This window comes from Rhipicephalus microplus, chromosome 3 (genome assembly GCF_043290135.1).
Source record: "Rhipicephalus microplus isolate Deutch F79 chromosome 3, USDA_Rmic, whole genome shotgun sequence".
Classification (NCBI taxonomy): domain Eukaryota; kingdom Metazoa; phylum Arthropoda; class Arachnida; order Ixodida; family Ixodidae; genus Rhipicephalus; species Rhipicephalus microplus.
This window is the reverse complement of record NC_134702.1, coordinates 10,960,798-10,981,152: the sequence shown is the minus strand read 5'-3', so window position 1 is coordinate 10,981,152 and position 20,355 is coordinate 10,960,798. Positions and strand designations below refer to the sequence as shown.

General features: G+C 45.6%; 1 protein-coding gene across 1 annotated transcript in view; it reads right to left on the bottom strand.

The window, feature by feature from the left end:
• The window catches only part of LOC119182476 (receptor-transporting protein 3), a 38,425-nt gene extending 25,230 nt beyond the window's left edge, over positions 1 to 13,195 (bottom strand). Inside the window, exon 1 of the mRNA XM_037433378.2 lies at positions 12,729 to 13,195. Coding sequence (XP_037289275.2) covers positions 12,729 to 12,877 — 149 coding nt within the window. The 5' untranslated portion in view covers positions 12,878 to 13,195. The remainder of the gene's footprint in view (positions 1 to 12,728) is intronic.
• Between the last annotated feature and the right edge of the window lie 7,160 nt (positions 13,196 to 20,355).

Sequence of the window (20,355 nt, the reverse complement as noted above, 5' to 3'; positions counted from 1 at the left end):
TAGCTAATTTACAATCATAAAATTTATTTGAGGGTATATCGTTAACGCAATAAAACGATGCTTTTGTGTGCCCACGATAATAAACGTTTGCTATGGACCAAAGAATTGCAGAACAAACGCGAAATTTCTGGGCAGTGGCGATGTGGGCGCATGTGGAAGCAAAGCGACGCTCTTCGTTTGCAGCATTGATTGATTGATATGTGGGGTTTAAGTCCCAAAACCACTATATGATTATGAGAGACGCTGTAGTGGACGGCTCCGGAAATTTCGACCACCTGGGGTTCTTTAACGTGCACCCAAATCTGAGCACACGGGCCTACAACATTTCCGCCTCCATCGGAAATGCAGCCGCCGCAGCCGGGATACGAACCCGCGACCTGCGGGTCAGTAGCCGAGTACCTTAGCCACTAGACCACCGCGGCGGGGCCTTCGTTTGCAGCAATGTTCCTGTGCGCAGCTACTGAGTGGGTCGGGGCTTTGTAGCCACGGGGGATTTCGCGGTTTCAGAACTCACCTCAAAGTTTTCCAAGCTTTCCCTCCCTCACTCGTCATTACTCCCCCTTACAAAATTCAACTTAATTTTCACCACTTATAGATATATAGATATATATATATATATATATATATATATATATATATATATATATATATACTCTTGAAAATAAACTGGCTACTCAGTTTTATACTATATATATATACTATATATATATATATATATATATATATATATATATAAAACTCTTGAAAATAAACTGGCTACTCGTTAAGGCCTCTATTCTTCACCAATACCCACCGCGGTGGTCTAGTGGCTAGGGTACTCGGCTGCTGAGCCGCAGGTCGCGGGATAGATTCCCGGCTGCGGCGGCTACATTTTCGATGGAGGCGAAGATGCTGTAACCCCGTGTGCTCAGATTTGGATGCACGTTAAAGAAGCCCAGGTGGTCGAAATGTCCGCAGTCCTCCACTACGGCGTCTATCATAATCATATGCTGGTTTGGAGACGTTAGAATCCACATATCAATCGCTGTGCTGAGGGATGTTTAACAGCGCGTCCCGTTGGCCGTAGTAAGCTAGGAAGGCCTGTAAGGCAGCAGTTTTGTTTTCACTGTTGTGCACGGCTGTCCCTGTCGAGGTTACAGAGCAGTTGATAAGAGCGCGGCTATATAGCTGTGCGCATCGGACACAGGTGCGCCGAACACATGCGGAACAGAATGTGCACGTCACCAGCAGTCCCGCGCGACAGAGCGCGAATTGCACGCATATAGACTAGAGTTGAGTGCCTGCCGCGAAGCCTGTTTCCCAGTACGAGCAGTAATTAACTGCACTAAGCTGCAAGCAGTGCTTAACGAGATAGTTATTACATACACGACAGCGGGACGCCGGCTGTATACAAATAAAGTTGTAAATTGACGCTAAAGAGAAGAAAAAAAAAAACGTTTTTTTTTCGCGTATATTCGTAAATTACGTTTTTGACGATACCGAAAACACCACTAGGGCCGCGACAAGATGCTTGCTATAAGCGAGAAAACGCGGGAAAGCTATATATATATATATATATATATATATATATATATATATATATATATATATATATATATATATATATATATATGTGTGTGTGTGTGTGTGTGTGTGTGTGTGTGTGTGTGTGTGTGTGTGTGTGTGTGTGTGTGTGTGTGTGTGTGTGTGTGAGAGTGGCGGCACCCCCCTGATAGTTCGCGCACTAAAAATTGTGTCGTTACAGATTTTTACACCATCTTCTAGGTACTTTCTAATCAGCAAAAACGATGGACATTGTCCTCTGATGGAACAGTATAGCTTTACACGCCGAGTTGAATTGATTGATCCCGATTCGGAAATATAGTTTCTGTTTCACTGCTATATCTTAACGTATGATGACCACATGGGGTGCCTCACAAAAGCATTGCTTTAGACCTGTCATGCCTGTGTAGCTCACGAACAAACCTGTTAAGAAAATTAAAAATGTGGGACGATGGAAGTCGTGTGCGGGTCCCCGCGTTTGAGACCTCTGCTGTAAATGATCTCGCTGGGACACCACGGTGGTTTCTTTAGCTATTTCACGGTTTATGCGACAGATGGCACCGATCTCGCAGCTTTCTTGCTCGGCCGGCTCAAGCAATGACTGCATTCGTTCTCCTAGCTTTTGCCAGTCGGCAGAATGTGATAGAATCACGTGACAGTCTATCTGTCCTAGCATGGAAGGCTCCACGTCCGGGGAGCCTCGCTGACTTTTCAAACACGCATGCGTTAATTAGCGGCGGGCAAGTGCGATGTCATGGTAGCGTTTCGGTATGGCTAAGTTACGATCCTACATTTCGCAGGACGGAAAAAGTCTGTTCTAGATTTTACGAATTTGAGTATTCAACTACATAATTTGAGCGTGAACATTACTTTGTTATACCGAGTTTCAAGTATCAAACAAGCGAATAAGGCAATAAAATAGTGTACCAAACATGAGTTTAAAAAAATAATAAGGGAACATACCGGAACTCGAAAAAAAAAAGCGATGGCATAAAATTGACAAAAAAAAAGGGGGCGAGGGGAAGGTTATGAATACCGAAATCGTTAACGAAGGTAAAATCGACGATATTGATCCTCATTAGGCTTCGTTTCGCACACTCCCGTAACACCGGCAACACTCCAGCACGCTGTTGAGTGAACTTGCAATGTGTCGTATAAACTTACACAGACACACCCACTGACAAACAGAAAAAACAAATTGGGAAGCAAGTCAGATTACGGCACCCAAAGAGGCACATGTTAGCCTCTCTACGCCACTCGGTGCTCTGTCCTAATGCCCTGCCATAAGCAACCGTGGGCGCGTTGAAGCGAAAAGCAAGCATAATGTACGAGTGGGGAGCACGCCGACGGCTTCGACGCGCAACAGCGCGGACACGGCTGCTTGCGTCGCGCAGGTTAGCGCGACTTCTCTGTCAGAACGTCACAAAAACCCGTCAGTCAAGACCGTCTCTTCTCGCTGACGATGGTAGACAAAAGACGGGCGCGTCTCTTTCACGGCCACGTCGCCTTTTTCCGCACTTGTTTTGGGTTTTGTAATTGGTGACGAGCGGAGGACGGGGTTCGGCTGCACGTCGCCGCTCGCTCCGAGATGCGCCGCCAAAGAACGTGGGACAACGTTCCCGAACTCGGCGAATCTATAGGCCCATGCAGTTTGAATGCGGGAATGTTCGGGAATGTGGCGCCATATAGGTATTCGCAGAATTCTCCGTTTTAGGTGTGGCGGGGGATGGGGCAAAGTTTTATACCCCCTTGTTGGTCGAGTACAAAAGACATGATTTCGAAAAAAAAAATAATAAGCGAGGCTGTGCTTCTCACAATAGCTTGTGTTTGGTCCTCGGTTATCCGGAGAATATAAGATGAGATGTAAACAGTTATAAAGGAGTGCGGCATCAACGCCCTTCAGCCGCCATTCTCGCCAAAAACATTGCATGGCCATGTAACCCCGCTTTTTAAGACTATATACAACGGGACAGGTCCGACTGCGTAAACGTATGGCGGCAGCCTTTTCCTGCAGTAAACGTATGATGCAGACTTAGCTACCCCTCCCCCAGGGTAATTAGAAGGGGGAGGAGGCTTCCCTCCCGTACGTACGCCTATTAGTATAGGAATCATTTGGAGATTGATCTTTCCCGATTGCTGCGACTGACCGTAATCCCGAGGTGTCGTTCGCGGGTCAGGTCGCGATTACCAGCTAGAAGCGTGCATCTTTTTTTGCCCAATGGGGGACGAGCAGTAAGAGTGCCTTTGTCAGGGCAAGTTAGTGCGACATCTTCGAAGTTAACCATGCAAGAAGGACTAACACGAAAGTGACACATTGGCAACAGTGCCAGTGCTGACAGGGCCAACGCTGGTCCCGTTGTCAATGTGTCACTTTCGTCTTCGTCTTTCGCGCTGGTTAACTTCGCGCAGGGAGAGGAGCCACAAACACTCATCTTTCCAGAGTGGCCTTGATGCCTCGATTACTTATACTATTCTAATGTATTTTGGCTCGAGCGAGTTGGTTCTACTATGGTGACATACTATAGTGACCTGACAAGAACTGACACAGAAAGAATCACACAATCGATAGCTCTTGGCATGCAGAAAATAAAGAAATAATCGACCGGGTAGGGAAGGACGCCGTTAAATACAGGACATATCTCTAACAGTGCCTTCAGAACCATCTCCAAAGAAGCATAGCGACACTCACTACTAATATTTGATATGCAGACATAGATATGTGGGGTTTAACGTCCCAAAACCCCCATATGATTGTGATAGACATCGTAGTAGAGGGCTCCGGAAATTTCGACCACGTGGGATTTAACGTGCACCCAAATATGCTAGCACACGGGCCCACAGCATTTTCGCCTCCATCGAAAATGCAGACGCCGCAGTCGGGATCCAATCCCGCGACCAGCCACGGGTCAGCAGCCGAGTACCTTAGCCCCTTAGGCTACGGCGGTGGGGCGATATGCAGACAGGGATGTGTATAGAGAGCCACGAGTAATCCTGTCAAACAACAAGTATCGAAAAAAAAAGTTCTGTTTGAACCTCCCCTACGTCATCAGAGCAATATTCTGAAAGTTCTGAACAAGCTTTTGGATGAGACGTAACTACATATGCGAAATACTGTAAAAGAGTTTTGGACAAGTTCTTATTTCATCAACGCCTTCTCTCTTATTTCTTTTCCAACCCTCCCCCACTCATTTCCTAACACTGAGCAGCAGGTAAGGGAATTGATTCAGGCCGACCTTTTACGTCGCAATGAACCTCTCTCTCCAGGAGCTGGTGGCTACCGTGTCGACGGATGTATTGAGCGCAGGAGGACATACCAAGATTTTCAGTGGTGTCTGCCTGTGGCAATAATAATAATAATAATAATAATAATAATAATAATAATAATAATAATAATAATAATAATAATAATAATAATAATAATAATAATAATAATAATAATAATAATAATAATAATAATAATAATAATAATAATAATAATAATAATAATAATAATAATAATAATAATAATAATAATAATTCACGATTTTTAACGATATGACTATACGAGGCACGCCACACTTCAGATTTATTTAGATCACTTGAGGTTCTTTACCGTGCATGCAAGTGGAAGTACACCAGTGATCCTCACCAAAATTCAGCCACCGTGGCCGCACCTAACAGTCGGGCAGCCGGACCATTCCGGAAAACTTGTCGACTCCCACACCCACCTGTACGACCCTGCTTCTTGGCTGCCAGTAAATGCAATAGCCGGGGGAGCCGACGACCGCATGGTGCTCGGCTGGTGCACGCGCCAGTCGGTTCAAAACGTCGTCGGGTTTCCGAGAGGCCAAAGTCTCTCTGGCGCTCCGAGATCGTGAACGGAGCCGTGCTTCTCCGAAAGCTGAGCCGCCCTCGAGTACCGAAGCCGATCGTGCTCCAGCCGGTCGCCGAGCGCGACCGATATCGAATTACGCGCTGCAAGCCGCAAGCGTGAGGCTGCACCCGTGTTCTGCTGTGTTTACATAACAACGAGTAATTGTCCTTTCGGTCAAGTGTTTGGCGTCCTGGAGTCTTGTAGGGGAAAAAGGAATAGATTGTTGGTGTCTTTGGCTGACTGAATTGAAGAATGAATGTGGCGTGGAAGACTGTTTTACCTTGTGAAGTGAACGGCGTGAAAGAGTTTCAAAGGAGTTTTTAAAAACCGAATACACAATTCTGAATATAAAACAGAAAAACGAGAAGGCTTGCTTAAGGCTTGCTTTTTTTCCAAACACGAAAATGACTCAGTTATGATAACAACAGTAGAACAGAATAATAATTGCTGAGTTTTACGATCTAGAACCTCGCTATAATTATGAGGTACGCAGTACTGGGAAACTCCGAATCAATTTCTTTCTTGCGTGATTCTTAAAGAGAAAAGAAGAGAAAAGTGAGCCCCGTAACTGTCTGCATCAGAGTGCGACCCCTCAACAGTAGTTCACGAGGGATGGGGGTAAGGGGGGATTAAAAGGATAGGATTAAAAGGTATATATAGAAAGAGGAAGGAGAGAGCGAGGTGCAGCGACAGTGAACGACAGAAAACGACGGACGTAAAGAGGAGATAGGAAAGATGGACACGGTCGCAGGAGTCCGAGGACGGGACACCACTGAGCGAGAGCTCTTGTCGGCGGCAGGAGATGGCGTAGGGCGAGTCAGTCGGCCAGAGCTGCGCTGTCGTTGGCGATCGCGGGGGCACAACCGGTCGGCACGAAATCCTGAGAGCGAGTGGAATCAATTTCGACCACCTGAACGCCTAAATCTAAGCACACGGGTACTCTTTGCTCTTCGCCCTCATCGAAATGCTGCCGCCGTGGCCGCTTCATCGCGCGCCTTCCAGCTAGTACAACGGGTAAACAGAAGATAAACAACCACGTTATCGATGTTTTATAACATCGGGCTTTTCTAAGAATAGACAAAAGATGGCAACTATGCAAAGAGAATTCGGCCAAAAATAGTGCAACGAAGAACAAACTATACAATACACAATCAGCTTAAAGCCACTTTAATGTCATGGCGTAGAAGTGACTCCCCGGATCCATAGCCGGCCTCGAGGACAACGTTGTTTTTGTGATAACTTAGCTAACATTGTATGCTAAGACAGGAAACAACGTTCTGTATTGCCTTCTTTTTATTTTTGTTAGGGCGTACACAGATATGGTTGTATAACCCATAAACATAACGCTTGAATGGTTGCATAACCCATAAACATAACGCTTGAATTTTAATCTTTTTTTTTTCAACAGTGCTGCAACAGTTTTTCTTGTCTTGAATTGCTTATGACCACTATTCTCCGTAATGCCTTTGGTCATGAGGGCATCAGTAAATACAAAATAAAATAAAATTCATGTGCGCATGGGGAAGCGGGGAAGGTCGGCGGGGCGGGGGGCACGAAAGAGGGGCGTGAATATATATAGTCGGACTTTAGAAGTAATTTTCCTTAATTCTCAGGGTTACGGCTACGAATTTTTTAGACAATAATGGCGACCAAGGAGACCTTATATTGCATTCGAAGAACTGCTTACTTTCCACATTTACTCCCCAACACCCTCGAACCAATGGCTGACTGCTGTGAGAAGCGCGTCATCGCGTCATTTTGGTTTATACATCCACTGTGGGCCTGTTTTCTTTCGGACTCCACCAATGGCTGGGGGGGGGGGGGCATCCCCTTTCCCCACCTTCTCTATCGGAGAACCCTGCGCACACATATGCGCCCCGTTTGTTCGCGTGATGATGTATGGGTACGAGTAGTGGACCTTCCGAACATACGACCGAAAATAAGGTGTCGTTGATCTGCAGTTTCAAGAACCCCACGAATTCCGAGCCAAGCAACATATATAGGGATCGATCCCGGCCGAATGCTGATTCGAAGGAAACGTTGCGAAACTAGAACTTTCTTACTTTGTCGTGGGCGCTGCTAGTGCGATGGAGCGTAGGTTAACCTTACACAAAGTGGACCGAAAATTACATGGTGCCGGCGAGCCAAATAAATCTCAGTGAAAAATTTTTAAAAACGGTTTGTGTGGAAAAGACGTTTCGACAAATGGACTTGTCTGCTTCAAGGTTGCAACTTAAACAAGTTCAAGGAATGATCTTGAAGAAGACAAGTCAGTTTGTTCAGATGCTCCAGAACACCAATACATATTCACACCGTTTCTTTAAAGTAAATCATAGTGGCGCTCATATAGTGTTGTCGGCAACTAGATCGTACCTTGAAACCTGACAATTACAAAAAAAAAATATTCATGGTGCTTTTTGTAAGGGTTTTTTCATGTCTATAGCGTCTCACGGACTGGCTATATACTGCTGCTGTGACAGCATTGAACGACAATCTAAAAATCACACCTGTCCGCACCGCGACGCGCTAACGTGCAGCACTCCAGCAGTATATACACACGCGCGCTTAATGAAATAAATAAATAAATAAATAAATAAATAAATAAATAAATAAATAAATAAATAAATAAATAAATGTGAAATGGTCAGTTTTAATGCTATGTTCGACGTACTCTTGTTGTCTGTTGCACGCACACTGATTTTTTTTTTTTTTTTTGTAAATGAAGCAAGCACAGCATTCCTAACTGCGGCCGACCCAGTGTTGAATAGATCACAGGCACTAGTAGCCAATAAGCATATAGTGGCAGGAAGTTGTATGCAGTTTTTTTTTTTGTGTGTTGGTGGGGGCCGCCTCTTTGATCTAAAGTGGGGGCCGGGCTGGTAGATGGTAATATTGCGCTATGTACGCATGGCGAAAAGAAATTTTGAGGGCGGGGGGGAGGGGGGGGTCTCGGGTTTAAAGGGCCACCCCTTGACTATACGCCAATGGCTCATGGCGTCGGGCGTGCACGCTTGATGAAACAATGGCAGCCAACTCGCCTTACTCAACAACTTGTTTCTTTCTAATTTAAAACACTGTTTACAAACAGAAGTTCTATATATAAGAGCGATTTGGACTAGTGAGAAAGACGGATGTTCGGAGGACGCATTTTTTTTTGTCAGTCGCAAACGTAAAACAAAGCGGGCAATAAATTAGAGATAACACAGCGGGCCAGGGATTGGAAACTAAAACAGCGTCCCTGTAAAAGATCGGGAGAAGAAAAGCAGATTCGTCTTATGCGCTTGGTCTTTCATTTTTATCTAGTTTACAATGATGTTCGAGCAACAACTTGGAGCAATAACTTGAAGATAATACCCCAGAACAGTCACGTGCAGCATGTGTAATCACACGATTTTACCATTTGTAAGGTGAGGGAATTCGCACCAATCACTTCTCATCACATCATACACCCTTCGATGGCGTGCATTTAAAATGCGAGGTATACGTGCAATATACTTTGTTTTACAAAAAATGAGCGCACACATCACCCAGTTTATTCCTTGGCGGCCCAACATTCAATGCCATCAGAGCTTGAAAGCATAGGGTGTAAGCTCATATAGATTCGCGTTGATTGATTGATATGCAGAGTTTAACGTCCCAAAACCACCATATGATTATGAGAGACGCCGTAGTGGAGGGCTCCGGAAATTTCAACCACCTGGGGTTCTTTATAACGTGCACACACAAATATGAGCACACAGACCCATTTTCACCTCCATAGAAAATGCAGCTGCCGCAGCCGGGATTTGATCCCACGGCCTGAGGGTCAGCAGCCGAGTACCTTAGCCACTAGACCACCGTGGCGGGGCAGATTCGCGTTAATGGGTAACAGGGAGGAGTTTCCCCCTTTTTCTTCGATCAGCGAACTGGGAGCGCAGAGAAAACACAAAGGACGAAGCGAGGAACCACACAACACGAGCGCTCAACTATCAACTGATTTATTTTCCACATCGGAAGGACATATATAAACACAAAATGCGCATGTCAAAAAAGATTATGACGAAATCAAGGGCAGCATGCGAAGCGTGTAATCAAGGCACATGTCTAAGGGTTATCTAGGTAGCTGAATTCACAGTCAAGTAGTGAGAAGGAAGGATGACTTATACATTGGTCCGCATTCCTGGAAATGTGATAGGCTTCAGAAATTTCGCGCGTAGTTTGATGAGGATGCCGGAACAGAACAATTGTATTCTCAAACAGAGGTTGGCACTTGCACGAAACGCAATGTGACGCTAAATGGGAGTAAGGTGTATTTTTCAACGAGCTTCTGTGTTCCCTGAGACGCACGTTCACACATCGGCCGGTCTGGCCAATGTACATACGTCCACAAGAAAGGGGTATCTTATATACTACTCCGGTGATGCACTTAACAAACTTAGTTACGTGCTTCTGGAGGCATCCTCTACCTTTAGATGCATTATGTGCCCTCCTGTGCACCATTGAACATATACTGGCCAATTTATTGGGTGCCGAGAAAACCACGCGCACACCGAACCGGTTTCCCACGTTTTTTAACCCATGGGCCATTTTATGAATGTAGGGGATTACTGCCGCGCGCTTCTTATTCTCTTCCTTGTTCTCTGAAGAAATACATGTGCGTTTTTCATTATTTTTGACCGTACGCAAGAGCTTTTCCCAGACTGAGGCTATTACGTAGGAAGGGTATCCCGCACCTATCAGCCGTTCCAACTGTGCTACGAAACCACTTTGCAAGGTATGCAGGCAACATTTTCCGAGGGCTGACCACGTTAAAAAACGTGGGAAACCGGTTCGGTGTGCGCGTGGTTTTCTCGGCACCCAATAAATTGGCCAGTATATGTTCAATGGTGCACAGGAGGGCACATAATGCATCTAAAGGTAGAGGATGCCTCCAGAAGCACGTAACTAAGTTTGTTAAGTGCATCACCGGAGTAGTATATAAGATACCCCTTTCTTGTGGACGTATGTACATTGGCCAGACCGGCCGATGTGTGAACGTGCGTCTCAGGGAACACAGAAGCTCGTTGAAAAATACACCTTACTCCCATTTAGCGTCACATTGCGTTTCGTGCAAGTGCCAACCTCTGTTTGAGAATGCAATTGTTCTGTTCCGGCATCCTCATCAAACTACGCGCGAAATTTCTGAAGCCTATCACATTTCCAGGAATGCGGACCAATGTATAAGTCATCCTTCCTTCTCACTACTTGACTGTGAATTCAGCTACCTAGATAACCCTTAGACATGTGCCTTGATTACACGCTTCGCATGCTGCCCTTGATTTCGTCATAATCTTTTTTGACATGCGCATTTTGTGTTTATATATGTCCTTCCGATGTGGAAAATAAATCAGTTGATAGTTGAGCGCTCGTGTTGTGTGGTTCCTCGCTTCGTCCTTTGTGTTTTCTCTGCGCTCCCAGTTCGCTGATCGAAGAAAATGAATTACCAACTGGCCCACATTTTGATCCTTTTGGAAGGAGTTTCCCCCGGCACTGATCCGAGCTATTTCGTTCTGAAGAAAGCATTGTCGCCGTCGTATGTCCATCTTTTCTTGTGAACGGGGAACCTGAAGACGCAAATTAAAAGTCCTGTTTTTGTAATATACATTAACGATGGCTCATGGGCTCAGTGCGATGCCTTCATTACATTTCATTTTTTTTTCGCCTGAAGGATTGCGAAGAAAAAAAAAAGGTAGGTGCACTCTTTCTTGACGTGAATATGCCCGGCTAAAGCAAACACCATTTAAAAACAATATACAGGAAAACGCATTTACAAGTGGAGCAGCAATAAGAAATTTTAAAGCGAGGAAGAGAGTGCGTTGGAGTAGATGGAAGAGTATGCTTCAAAATTATAGGCGAAATGGCCGTCATCAGCTTTTATTAGCAGTAGGTACAGCCAATGTGTGAAATCAGCTCCAATAAGTTAGCCATCGGTGCAGAAGCAGGCATTTATTGGAGATGCGCGGGTGTTAACGCGTGCTGTTAACTGAATTGTATTGAACGACTTTGTTTCAAGGTGAAAGACCTGCGTGTGAAGCGCAGCTAACGTGGATTTTAAGAATGACGAAAAGATAAAAAGTGTGTTGTTAGAGATGACGTGACAGGAGATGGTGCACTAGACACACATATTTACGTTATTTCGCCTGTTTCCGAGAAGATACACACTACAGGGAAGCCATACACCGAACAGCGGCGGTTTTAAGCTGCCGCTACGTCATTCACGAAACGGATTACGAAGGACGTCGCATGCCTTTCATTCTTTAGCGATTAGTATTTACAAACCTAACATAATTTGTCGTTTTTGTTTCACCTGTGGGTGATACCTTGTAGCGGTTTTTTTTTCAATTTTTGATGACACCAACGATGAGAGCATAAGATGGGGCCGACACCTGTTGTCATGGCAATGATGATGTCATACGCATGAGCTTCTCTTTTGCGTCGCGTCTATGTTGCGCAATCTACGACCAACATGCCTAATTTTATTGCAGCAAAAAATGTTACTCACTGAATCTGCAGGGCGACAGCGGAAGGGGACTTTCCCATGGTCGGCCATCGGTTGATGTTCCAATAACGTTCCTTTTTTTCTCTTGCTCTTACTAAATCTCTTAATTTCGGGTTGAATACTACGCAGATTATTACAAGCCTTGCATACGAAGCTGTTTTCGTCGTTTTCGCCGACTCGAAATTTAGTTTCGAAGTAACGATAACAGCAAGATATCTTAAGTATGGCACGGATAATGAATCAGAAAATTGGCGCATGCCTTGGAATGAACTCACGGTTTTTTTTTTTTTTTTGTAACTCTGCCGATCATGCTGTAGAGCGAACTGATGGGGATCACGGGTGACGCGTGGATGCAAATCGCAGATTTATCTGTCATCTGAGCTCCAGCAGGCGTGTCTGAGCCCCTGCATGTTCCGACGTCACTAGAGCCAACGGGCGACATCTCTTTCGTCTACACGCAAACCTCGCGAACGCACTTTCACAAAGCGCCGTTCGTGTAGGTTTTCCATTTAGCATAAGCCGCAATAACTTGCCGAAACTTCCTCGAAGAGACATTTGACGATAATCCAGATGAGTAGCGTGAACGAGTGTACCAGGGGATACAGCTCGGGTTAAATGAGGAATGCGCGCAAAACCGCAAGATCCTTGAACTTGCCTGTCCTGTGACCTAGGAGTAGGTGAAGTTGTTTTTCGAAAAGGGGAGAAATTCAATCAGGAAGAAGAGACGCTGTGCTGCTAGCGTTTCCATTCATGAGCGTAAGCAGTTTCTCTTCACGAACGCGTTCAACTAGTGACAGGCGATCAAGGAGTACTCACTACGACTGCTTCCAGGGGTGGATGGGGATCACGGAGCAGAACGTCGTGGTAGTCGTCTGCGGAGGCGGCGGAGGCTGCGGCGGGCCCAAAACCGGGGCGCACAGGGCCGCCGCGGGGGCTTGGCAGCCCCAGGTGAGGCACACGACCATCGCCGTCAGCGCTGCCTCCGGGCACAGCACCGAGCACTGCAGGGACACGGCACGGTGGTCCGGAACGTGTCGGACGCGAATGGCCTGGCCGCCACCTAGGTGTTCGTAGCGCCGATCATGGATTTCTCAATGCAGAGTTGGTGGAGTTGTCGGCATGGCCCTTTGACTCCCCCCAACGCCGTGTGCACGCGCCTGCCGCCGGGGTCTGAGTGCAGCGGCAGATTCGCTCGCCCTCTCTCAGCTGCCGCGAGTGATGTGCACTACACGCAGGCGGCGGCGCACATCCAGGCTCCGTGCGCGAAGCGGTACACGCCGGCGGCGCATGTTGGTTGGTTGCCGCTTTTTGACGGAGAACGAACGAAAGGTGCGCCCTTGTTTCCGCCGTGCTCCCTTTCCCCTTCACTTGTACAGCCTCCCTCACGCCTCGGGAGAACCGTTTTGGCTCAAATCTCCTGTCAGGTTTCGGTGTCCTCTCATCCGACGCGGAAGGGAGAGACAACGCATTTAACGGAGACCGCTTGCTGTCGGTAGCCGAGCACGACGGCATCGCTATTCGAGCGGACCGCTATTTGAGAGCACCGCGTTTTAACTGGATCGTCAAGTGTATCTTGTGGCTGACCTATGGGTGGCGGCTAAGTGAATACATGTATTCAGACATACAATGCACGTGTTGAAAGGACTCTCCACCTACACGGATCACTGTTGGATCGCATCGCACAAGCCGCACGCTAGCTAATATACAGGGTGTCCTAGGCAACTTTAGCCATAGTTTAAAAATATTCCGGCGCACGCAATTACGATGCCACCAAATGCATGTTGCTCACCGTTGCCTGGAGTTAGACTATTTCTTGTGTCCTCAAATATTGTTTAACTAGATCTGTTTAATTAATTAGATTTGTTTAATTAACTAACTTTTCAAGAAACGAAGATGGATAAAAAGTTTCGATGAGGAAGTTTTAGATCGGTTTGCTAAACGTCTGATTAGACAGTTTTGAACATTGTATCTGGTAGGTATTAGTGTTTTTCTGCTAATTACAAATGCCTGCGAAATAAAAAAAATACCACGCGACAAACCCGCTCTCGCGTCAGTGCGCACGATGATTCTAGTGCCCCCTAACGTTCCGCGTATGAACGACCATAGCATTTGCCCCATTGTGCTGTCTCGGCAGGGCCTCAACGATGGTGGTGGCTCTACGATGAACACGTTTTGCTATCGGCCGCGAAAACGATAACGGCTGTGACTTCTTATCGCTGTCATGAACCGGTGCGAGGGAAGCGTGTGGTTCGTACGCGGAACGTTAACTAGAACCATCGTGCGCACTGACGCGAGAGCGGGTTTGTCACGTGGTATTTTTTGTATTTCGCGGGCATTTGTAATTAGCAAAAAAACACTAATACTCAACAGATATATAAAGTTCAAAACTATCTATTCGGACGTTTTACAAACCGATCTACAACTTTCTCATGGAAATTTTTTATCCATCTTGGTTCCTTCAATTGTTAGTTAATTAAACAGATACAATTAAACAATATTTGAGAACACAAAAAATAGTCTAACTCCAGGCAACAATGAGCAACGTGCATTTGGTCGCGTCGCAATGGCATGTGCCAGCATATTTTTAAACTCTCGCTCAAGTTACCTGGGACACCCTGTATAGGACCCTTGTGGAGGGTGAATCCATATACAGTTCTGAAACTTACGTTGTTCGTTGGAATTTTCATAGTTGATCAGAAGAGTGACACTAATAATCGAAACAAACGGCAACTTGGCTAGCATTAGTCATACCATATAAATCATGTCATGGCTAGAAGTGTTCGTTGGAATTTTCATAGTTGATCAGAAGAGTGACACTAATAATCGAAACAAACGGCAACTTGGCTAGCATTAGTCATACCATATAAATCATGTCATGGCTAGAAGGCAGTACAAGAGTCAATAAGAGAACTTCATCAACTTGGAGACCTTCCTTTCGGGGAAATCAACATGCGTTTTTTTTTTTTGAGCTACAAACGTGTTGATGCCAGTTTTCTCTTCCGTAGTCCTTTCTCAACCTCGTTAGATTCCGCAAATTAAAGGGTCTCACTCAAATGCTTGCAGCATGGGGCATGTGATGTTGCCATCGTCAATCACTTAGCACCCCTGTGCCTCTGCCTAAGACAGAGATGGTTTGCTTAGTGGCTTACAGAGAACTTGCTCCGATAGCACCTGATTTAATCACGGGCACTAGGTCGAGAAGTTAACCAACAGTATGTGTCATATCGTACCTCAAGTATTGCATATGGCCCACAAATTCATTTATTCTTGCGCACCCAGTTTTTATACCAGTCAAGTTCACAGTGGTGATACGTGCGACGGTATGTGCTTCTTCTGATCACGTCACTTATGCAATTTTGCAGCCCTCAAAATCTCCGCCCGTAGCGTATCGCTGCGAAGACCCTTGACCTTGTAATACCAATACATCGCATGTGCTGAGCTAGATATTTCAAAGTGCTGATTGAAGCACGAGAAGCTTAAATCAATGTTCACATGGATGCATTCTAGATGCACAGCAGTTGTGTTTCAACTTTAAATAGATCAACATGTATATTTACCAATTAGCTGCTGAACTAAGTTAGCATGTAGTTAACCAATTTTACAATGTCTTTCATATATAGTGATGTTTTTTCGCATCACCAGAAATAGACAGGAGTTTTCATGTCTCAACTTTCTTTCATGCCGAGATGCCCCACCCCGGTGGTCTAGTGGTTAGGGTATACTCGGCTGCTGACTCGCAGGTCACGGGATCGAATCCCGGCTGCGGCGGCTGCATTTCCGATGGAGGAGGAAATGTTGTAGGCCCGTGTGCTCAGATTTGGGTGCACGTTAAAGAACCCCAGGTGGTCCAAATTTCCGGAGCCCTCCATTATGGCGTCTCTTATAATCATATGGTGGTTTTGGGACGTTAAACCCCACATGTCACAGGGTTAAATAATCGTGAAATTGTGTTTTGTGGTTCGATATTTGAAAATCGCGAGCAAAAATACATGATGCTTGAGTGGAACAAATAAAAATGATGACTCTGCTTCGGTAAGCATGAAGCTATAGCTTGTGTAATGCGCAGGCGCATTGCACATGGCGTCACTCATGTTACGCAGTGTTGTGTAAGGAGCCTTAAGCAGTAGAACTTTTGACTTTGATATTTTCATATTTCCACCTTATTCTTGGGAGGCTGCCAAGCCCACCACCAAGCGCCTTTTCGAAATGTCTCTCACTATATAGAACTTCAAAGATCACTTACGTCGCCTACGTGGGGGTCGAGAATAAGAGGGAAGGACTAGTAAAGGTTGAACGAGAAAAATAACCCCGCCACTTGTACTTGTACCTTATTTTTTTCTTTTTTTTTGGCAGGATATTTGGAAATTGCGAGCAGAAATCCTGATGAAGGCCAGACTATAGGCCGAAACGTCGAAATAAACCACGTTGTGACCGCTCACGGAGGGTCTACTTGATTACTTGCAACGCTATGGCCACTCAATCACGTGCCTGCCCATATATATATATATATATATATATATATATATATATATATATATATATATATATATATATATATATATATATATATATATCCCACGTCGTAGCACTGTATACACAGGGCTTGCTTTTTAGATTCCGTTCGCGTTTGTTTTTTGTTTTCGTTTCCTATGCTCTTAACACTTATTTGCACTACGCAATGAATTTACGGGAAATCCTGGTAAAATGGTCTACAGACCTAGAGTGATGCGAAAAGCCAAGACACTAACCGTCATGACGACACGCGCAAGTGGCATTATATGTTTCACAAGCTTAGCACCTTAACGCTGCGACTGCATAGCGGCAGACGAAAGCGCCTGTTGAGATGTTTGTCCGCATGCAGGCTAAGAAATTGCTCTTAAGACTGTTTAGACTTCACCTCGAGGATCACTACGTTATTTGTCAGCAGCACGAAGAAAAAAAAATCAATAAATCTGTCAAATGATGAGATTGCCTACATTTTTTTTTTGCCGTCAAATAGACAGAGAGAGAAAAAAAAGCGAGAAAGTGAGAAAATCACCAAGAGGTTTCAAAGGGAACTGAGCTCGTCCAAATCCGTCACTATAATGGTTCATTCGTTATTTACGGTGACAATATATATTCTTCTCTCATAAGATGTTCGAACCAGCCTATTATTTTTTTATGCCTTTGTCAATCAGTAGCTAATCAAAGCAATGAATGGTCAAAAGAGAAATTTTAAAGTAATTATTGATTGATATGTGGGGTTTAACATCCCAAAACCACCATATGATTATGAGAGACACCGTAGTGGACGCCTCCGGAAATTTCGACCCCCTGGGGTTCTTTAACATGCACCCAAGTCTGGGCACACGGGCCTACAGCATTTTCGCATCCATCGGAAATGCAGCCGCCGCAGCCGGGATTCGAACCCGTGACCTGTGGGTCAGCAGCCGAGTACCTTAGCCACCATATCACCACGGCGGGCAGTCATATTAAAGTAAAAGGCTGATGAAACGAGTAATTGTTCATATCAGAATACTTCACGATATGTCCGAACCATGCATGCGCACACTCACGCATGCATGCACCCATTCCCTCTCCCCGAGATACAAGCAAAGAAAAAAAATGGAAAGAATGAATGAAAGCCGTGACTTGGCGAGAGGGGGAGGGTGGACATGGTTCGCGGGGATAGCGACTTGGGTCACTTGAGATTGTGGTGCTTGTTATTATAGTTTCTCTTTTTTTTTTGCATTGGCTCAACGAGCACTAGTTGCCTCTAGTTCGATATGCTCGATCCCAAGGATACATTTGTTCATTAATATATTGCTGAAATAGCAGTATAGTGCATTATGTTGGAATAGAAAGAGAGAGAGAAGCAAGGAAAGGCAGGGAAGTTAACCAGACGCACCTGCGCAATGGGTTGCTAAAATTCTAAGCAAGTACAGAATACTTTAGAAAGAGTCGTACTAGTCATACCCTACTGATCTATTGTTTCGAAATCATTGTAATCTGCCACGGGCGCATTATCACGTTGCCATCAAGGTAAATAAAAAAATAAACATATTTGGGAGCACACTCGTTCGAAAGAAAGAAGCAAAACGTAAACAAATGCTGTGAAAAGTAAAAAAAAAAACACCGCAGCATATTCACGAAGTGAATGATGATGAATGGAGCGAAGCGTCCACCCGTCCATCCATCCATCTGTCTGTCCGTTCGTGCTTCTGTCAATGCGTCCGTCCGTCAGTCTGTTTGTAGGACACTTCCAATTACACCTGACGCAGGACAAGGTTATATTATAGAGAAGCGTCGCCCTTGTATCATATCTTATCAAAGCACATGTGCTATCTGCATGCACGATTGTATCATGCGTGCTCTCACCTGGCCCTCAGCTTTGCTAACCCTTTCCACCTTCGACTATAACTACCAACGCAGAATAAACGACGGTGTTTATTTGAATCTTGGCTGTTCAGTCTGTTCAGTCTACACGCGAATAAAACAGCCCCCCCCCCCCCCCCAAAAAAAAAACAAAAAAAAAACAAAACAGCACCAGGCCTGCGCGGTAGGCGCAGCACAGTCACAGTGAAAGCTAGAAGAGCGGATTTTCAGAGCCTCTTCTAAACACTCTTTGGGTAACTGCTGCAAGCACACTTGCTTGATGCCCACTACGGCATTAATAATAAAAAAATGGGGTATTAGGCCGGCATTCGCTATGCTATTTTTTGTCATTCTTCTGATATCCGCAAAACTATCGCGAGGAATTTTTATGCAAATTGTTCATGCAGTGGCTGATGACGACGAGGAATTATGCCTGAAAAGGGTAAGCGCCACAGTTGAACAAGAACGAGCTTTTGTAATGATCTGAAACATTAGACGACCCACTCGTTACGCTATTCGCATTGTGCGACAACTGGTTGCTTTTTCACTCTCTTAAAACGCTTTATAAATCGTATTAACGCGATTGCTTTCCCGACATCAAGCCTGCCTAAGGCAAGTTTGCCAACCAGTCACGAGAACTGGCATGGCTCAGTGGTAGAAAGCTGGGCTGGCACTCAGCGCAACCCGGGTTAGAGCCCCTATCTCGTGCGACAGTGGTTACAGACACCGGCGGCGGCGGCCGGCAACTATAGCCCTGCGCGAGATCCGAGTTGTGGTCCCATAACAGCTTTCGCTGTAAAAGAAGAGCGCCTTTGACGCGAAGTCTGAGAGCATGTCGCGAAGTGATTGTTCAAACCACGTTTCTGCCAATTTTTTGTTTCGTGGTAACTGCTTGCGTGGCGCGCGGAGAATACTTAACTTTACTTACAAATTAGCAATACCGGAATCATGTTGTAAACGTTACATGCGGCATGCAACGGTGCGCTGCGTTTTCCCGAACTGTTCACGTCGAGAAAATGACATCTGCTGGATTTTCAGCCATCGAATTTCGCACGTTTGCTCGGTGCATGGCTGATTCTTCTAGATGGAAACAGCCCGTCAGTCGGCCGTCACGGGTGCACTGTAGCTGCACGGAGTAGGCGAAGCGCCGCAAGTCAACTCAGTAGGAAACACAGCTGCTGTGCGTTTTGTCAAGGCCTCACATATATTGAAGGGATACGGTGCTCTTCATAAACGAACTGTACATGAACAAAACGAAAGAAAAAGACCCTGTTTCTACGACAACTTCAGTCAACCAATGACAAAAATCTACTAATATTTCAACCAGCTCCTCTTGTCGGAAATCGATGAAATAGCGAAGCTGTTGGCGTCTCCTTCGTCAGGCTAACGCATTTCCACGCTTCGCAAGTCTTTCAGATGTGTTGCAACACTGCTCTTTATTTAAACACCCCTTGTAAAGCTTTGAGGCGGTATAGTGTAGCCATCACCTTTCACAACCACAAAGTATCACGTGACAGCCCTGTAACCATGGCAACGCGTACGCCATTTGTTGGCCTAACTGTTACCCTGTTCATTTTTAGTGCACCAGTGGTGAGAGGTGGTAATTAGCCAATGTATGCGGCGCAAAGCAGTGTATGATGCCCACAAACGTTGCCAAGGATCGTGGACATGAAAGGCTCGAGTCAGAATCGCCTCGCTGTCAAGGACTTTGGGCTGGTGCCTCGAGAATCGTGTGACGAGATGCTTACATTTAAACATGCCCACACCACTGCAGCAGCGCAACCTCGGAGGGGCAGAACTGAAAAAACGCGTCGTTTACTCGAGGGTAGCGTTTTTTTTTTCTTTCTCACATCCCACTGCCGTGCACCAGCCCACCCGAGCCGAAATCGCCGGAGGCGCCGGCAGCGGCGAACTTTTCGTCAAAGCTCGCCGCCGCGCTTTTTTTTTTTTACCCCCGAAAAAAGTAAAAAGCGATGGCGAAAGAAAGAAGCAGGGAGGATCTGTTCCTATTCGGGACGTCGACTACCCGCCGGCTCACGGAGAGATTAGCTTCCGCCGCATCCCCATTGTTTGCGCCCTTCTTTCTTTC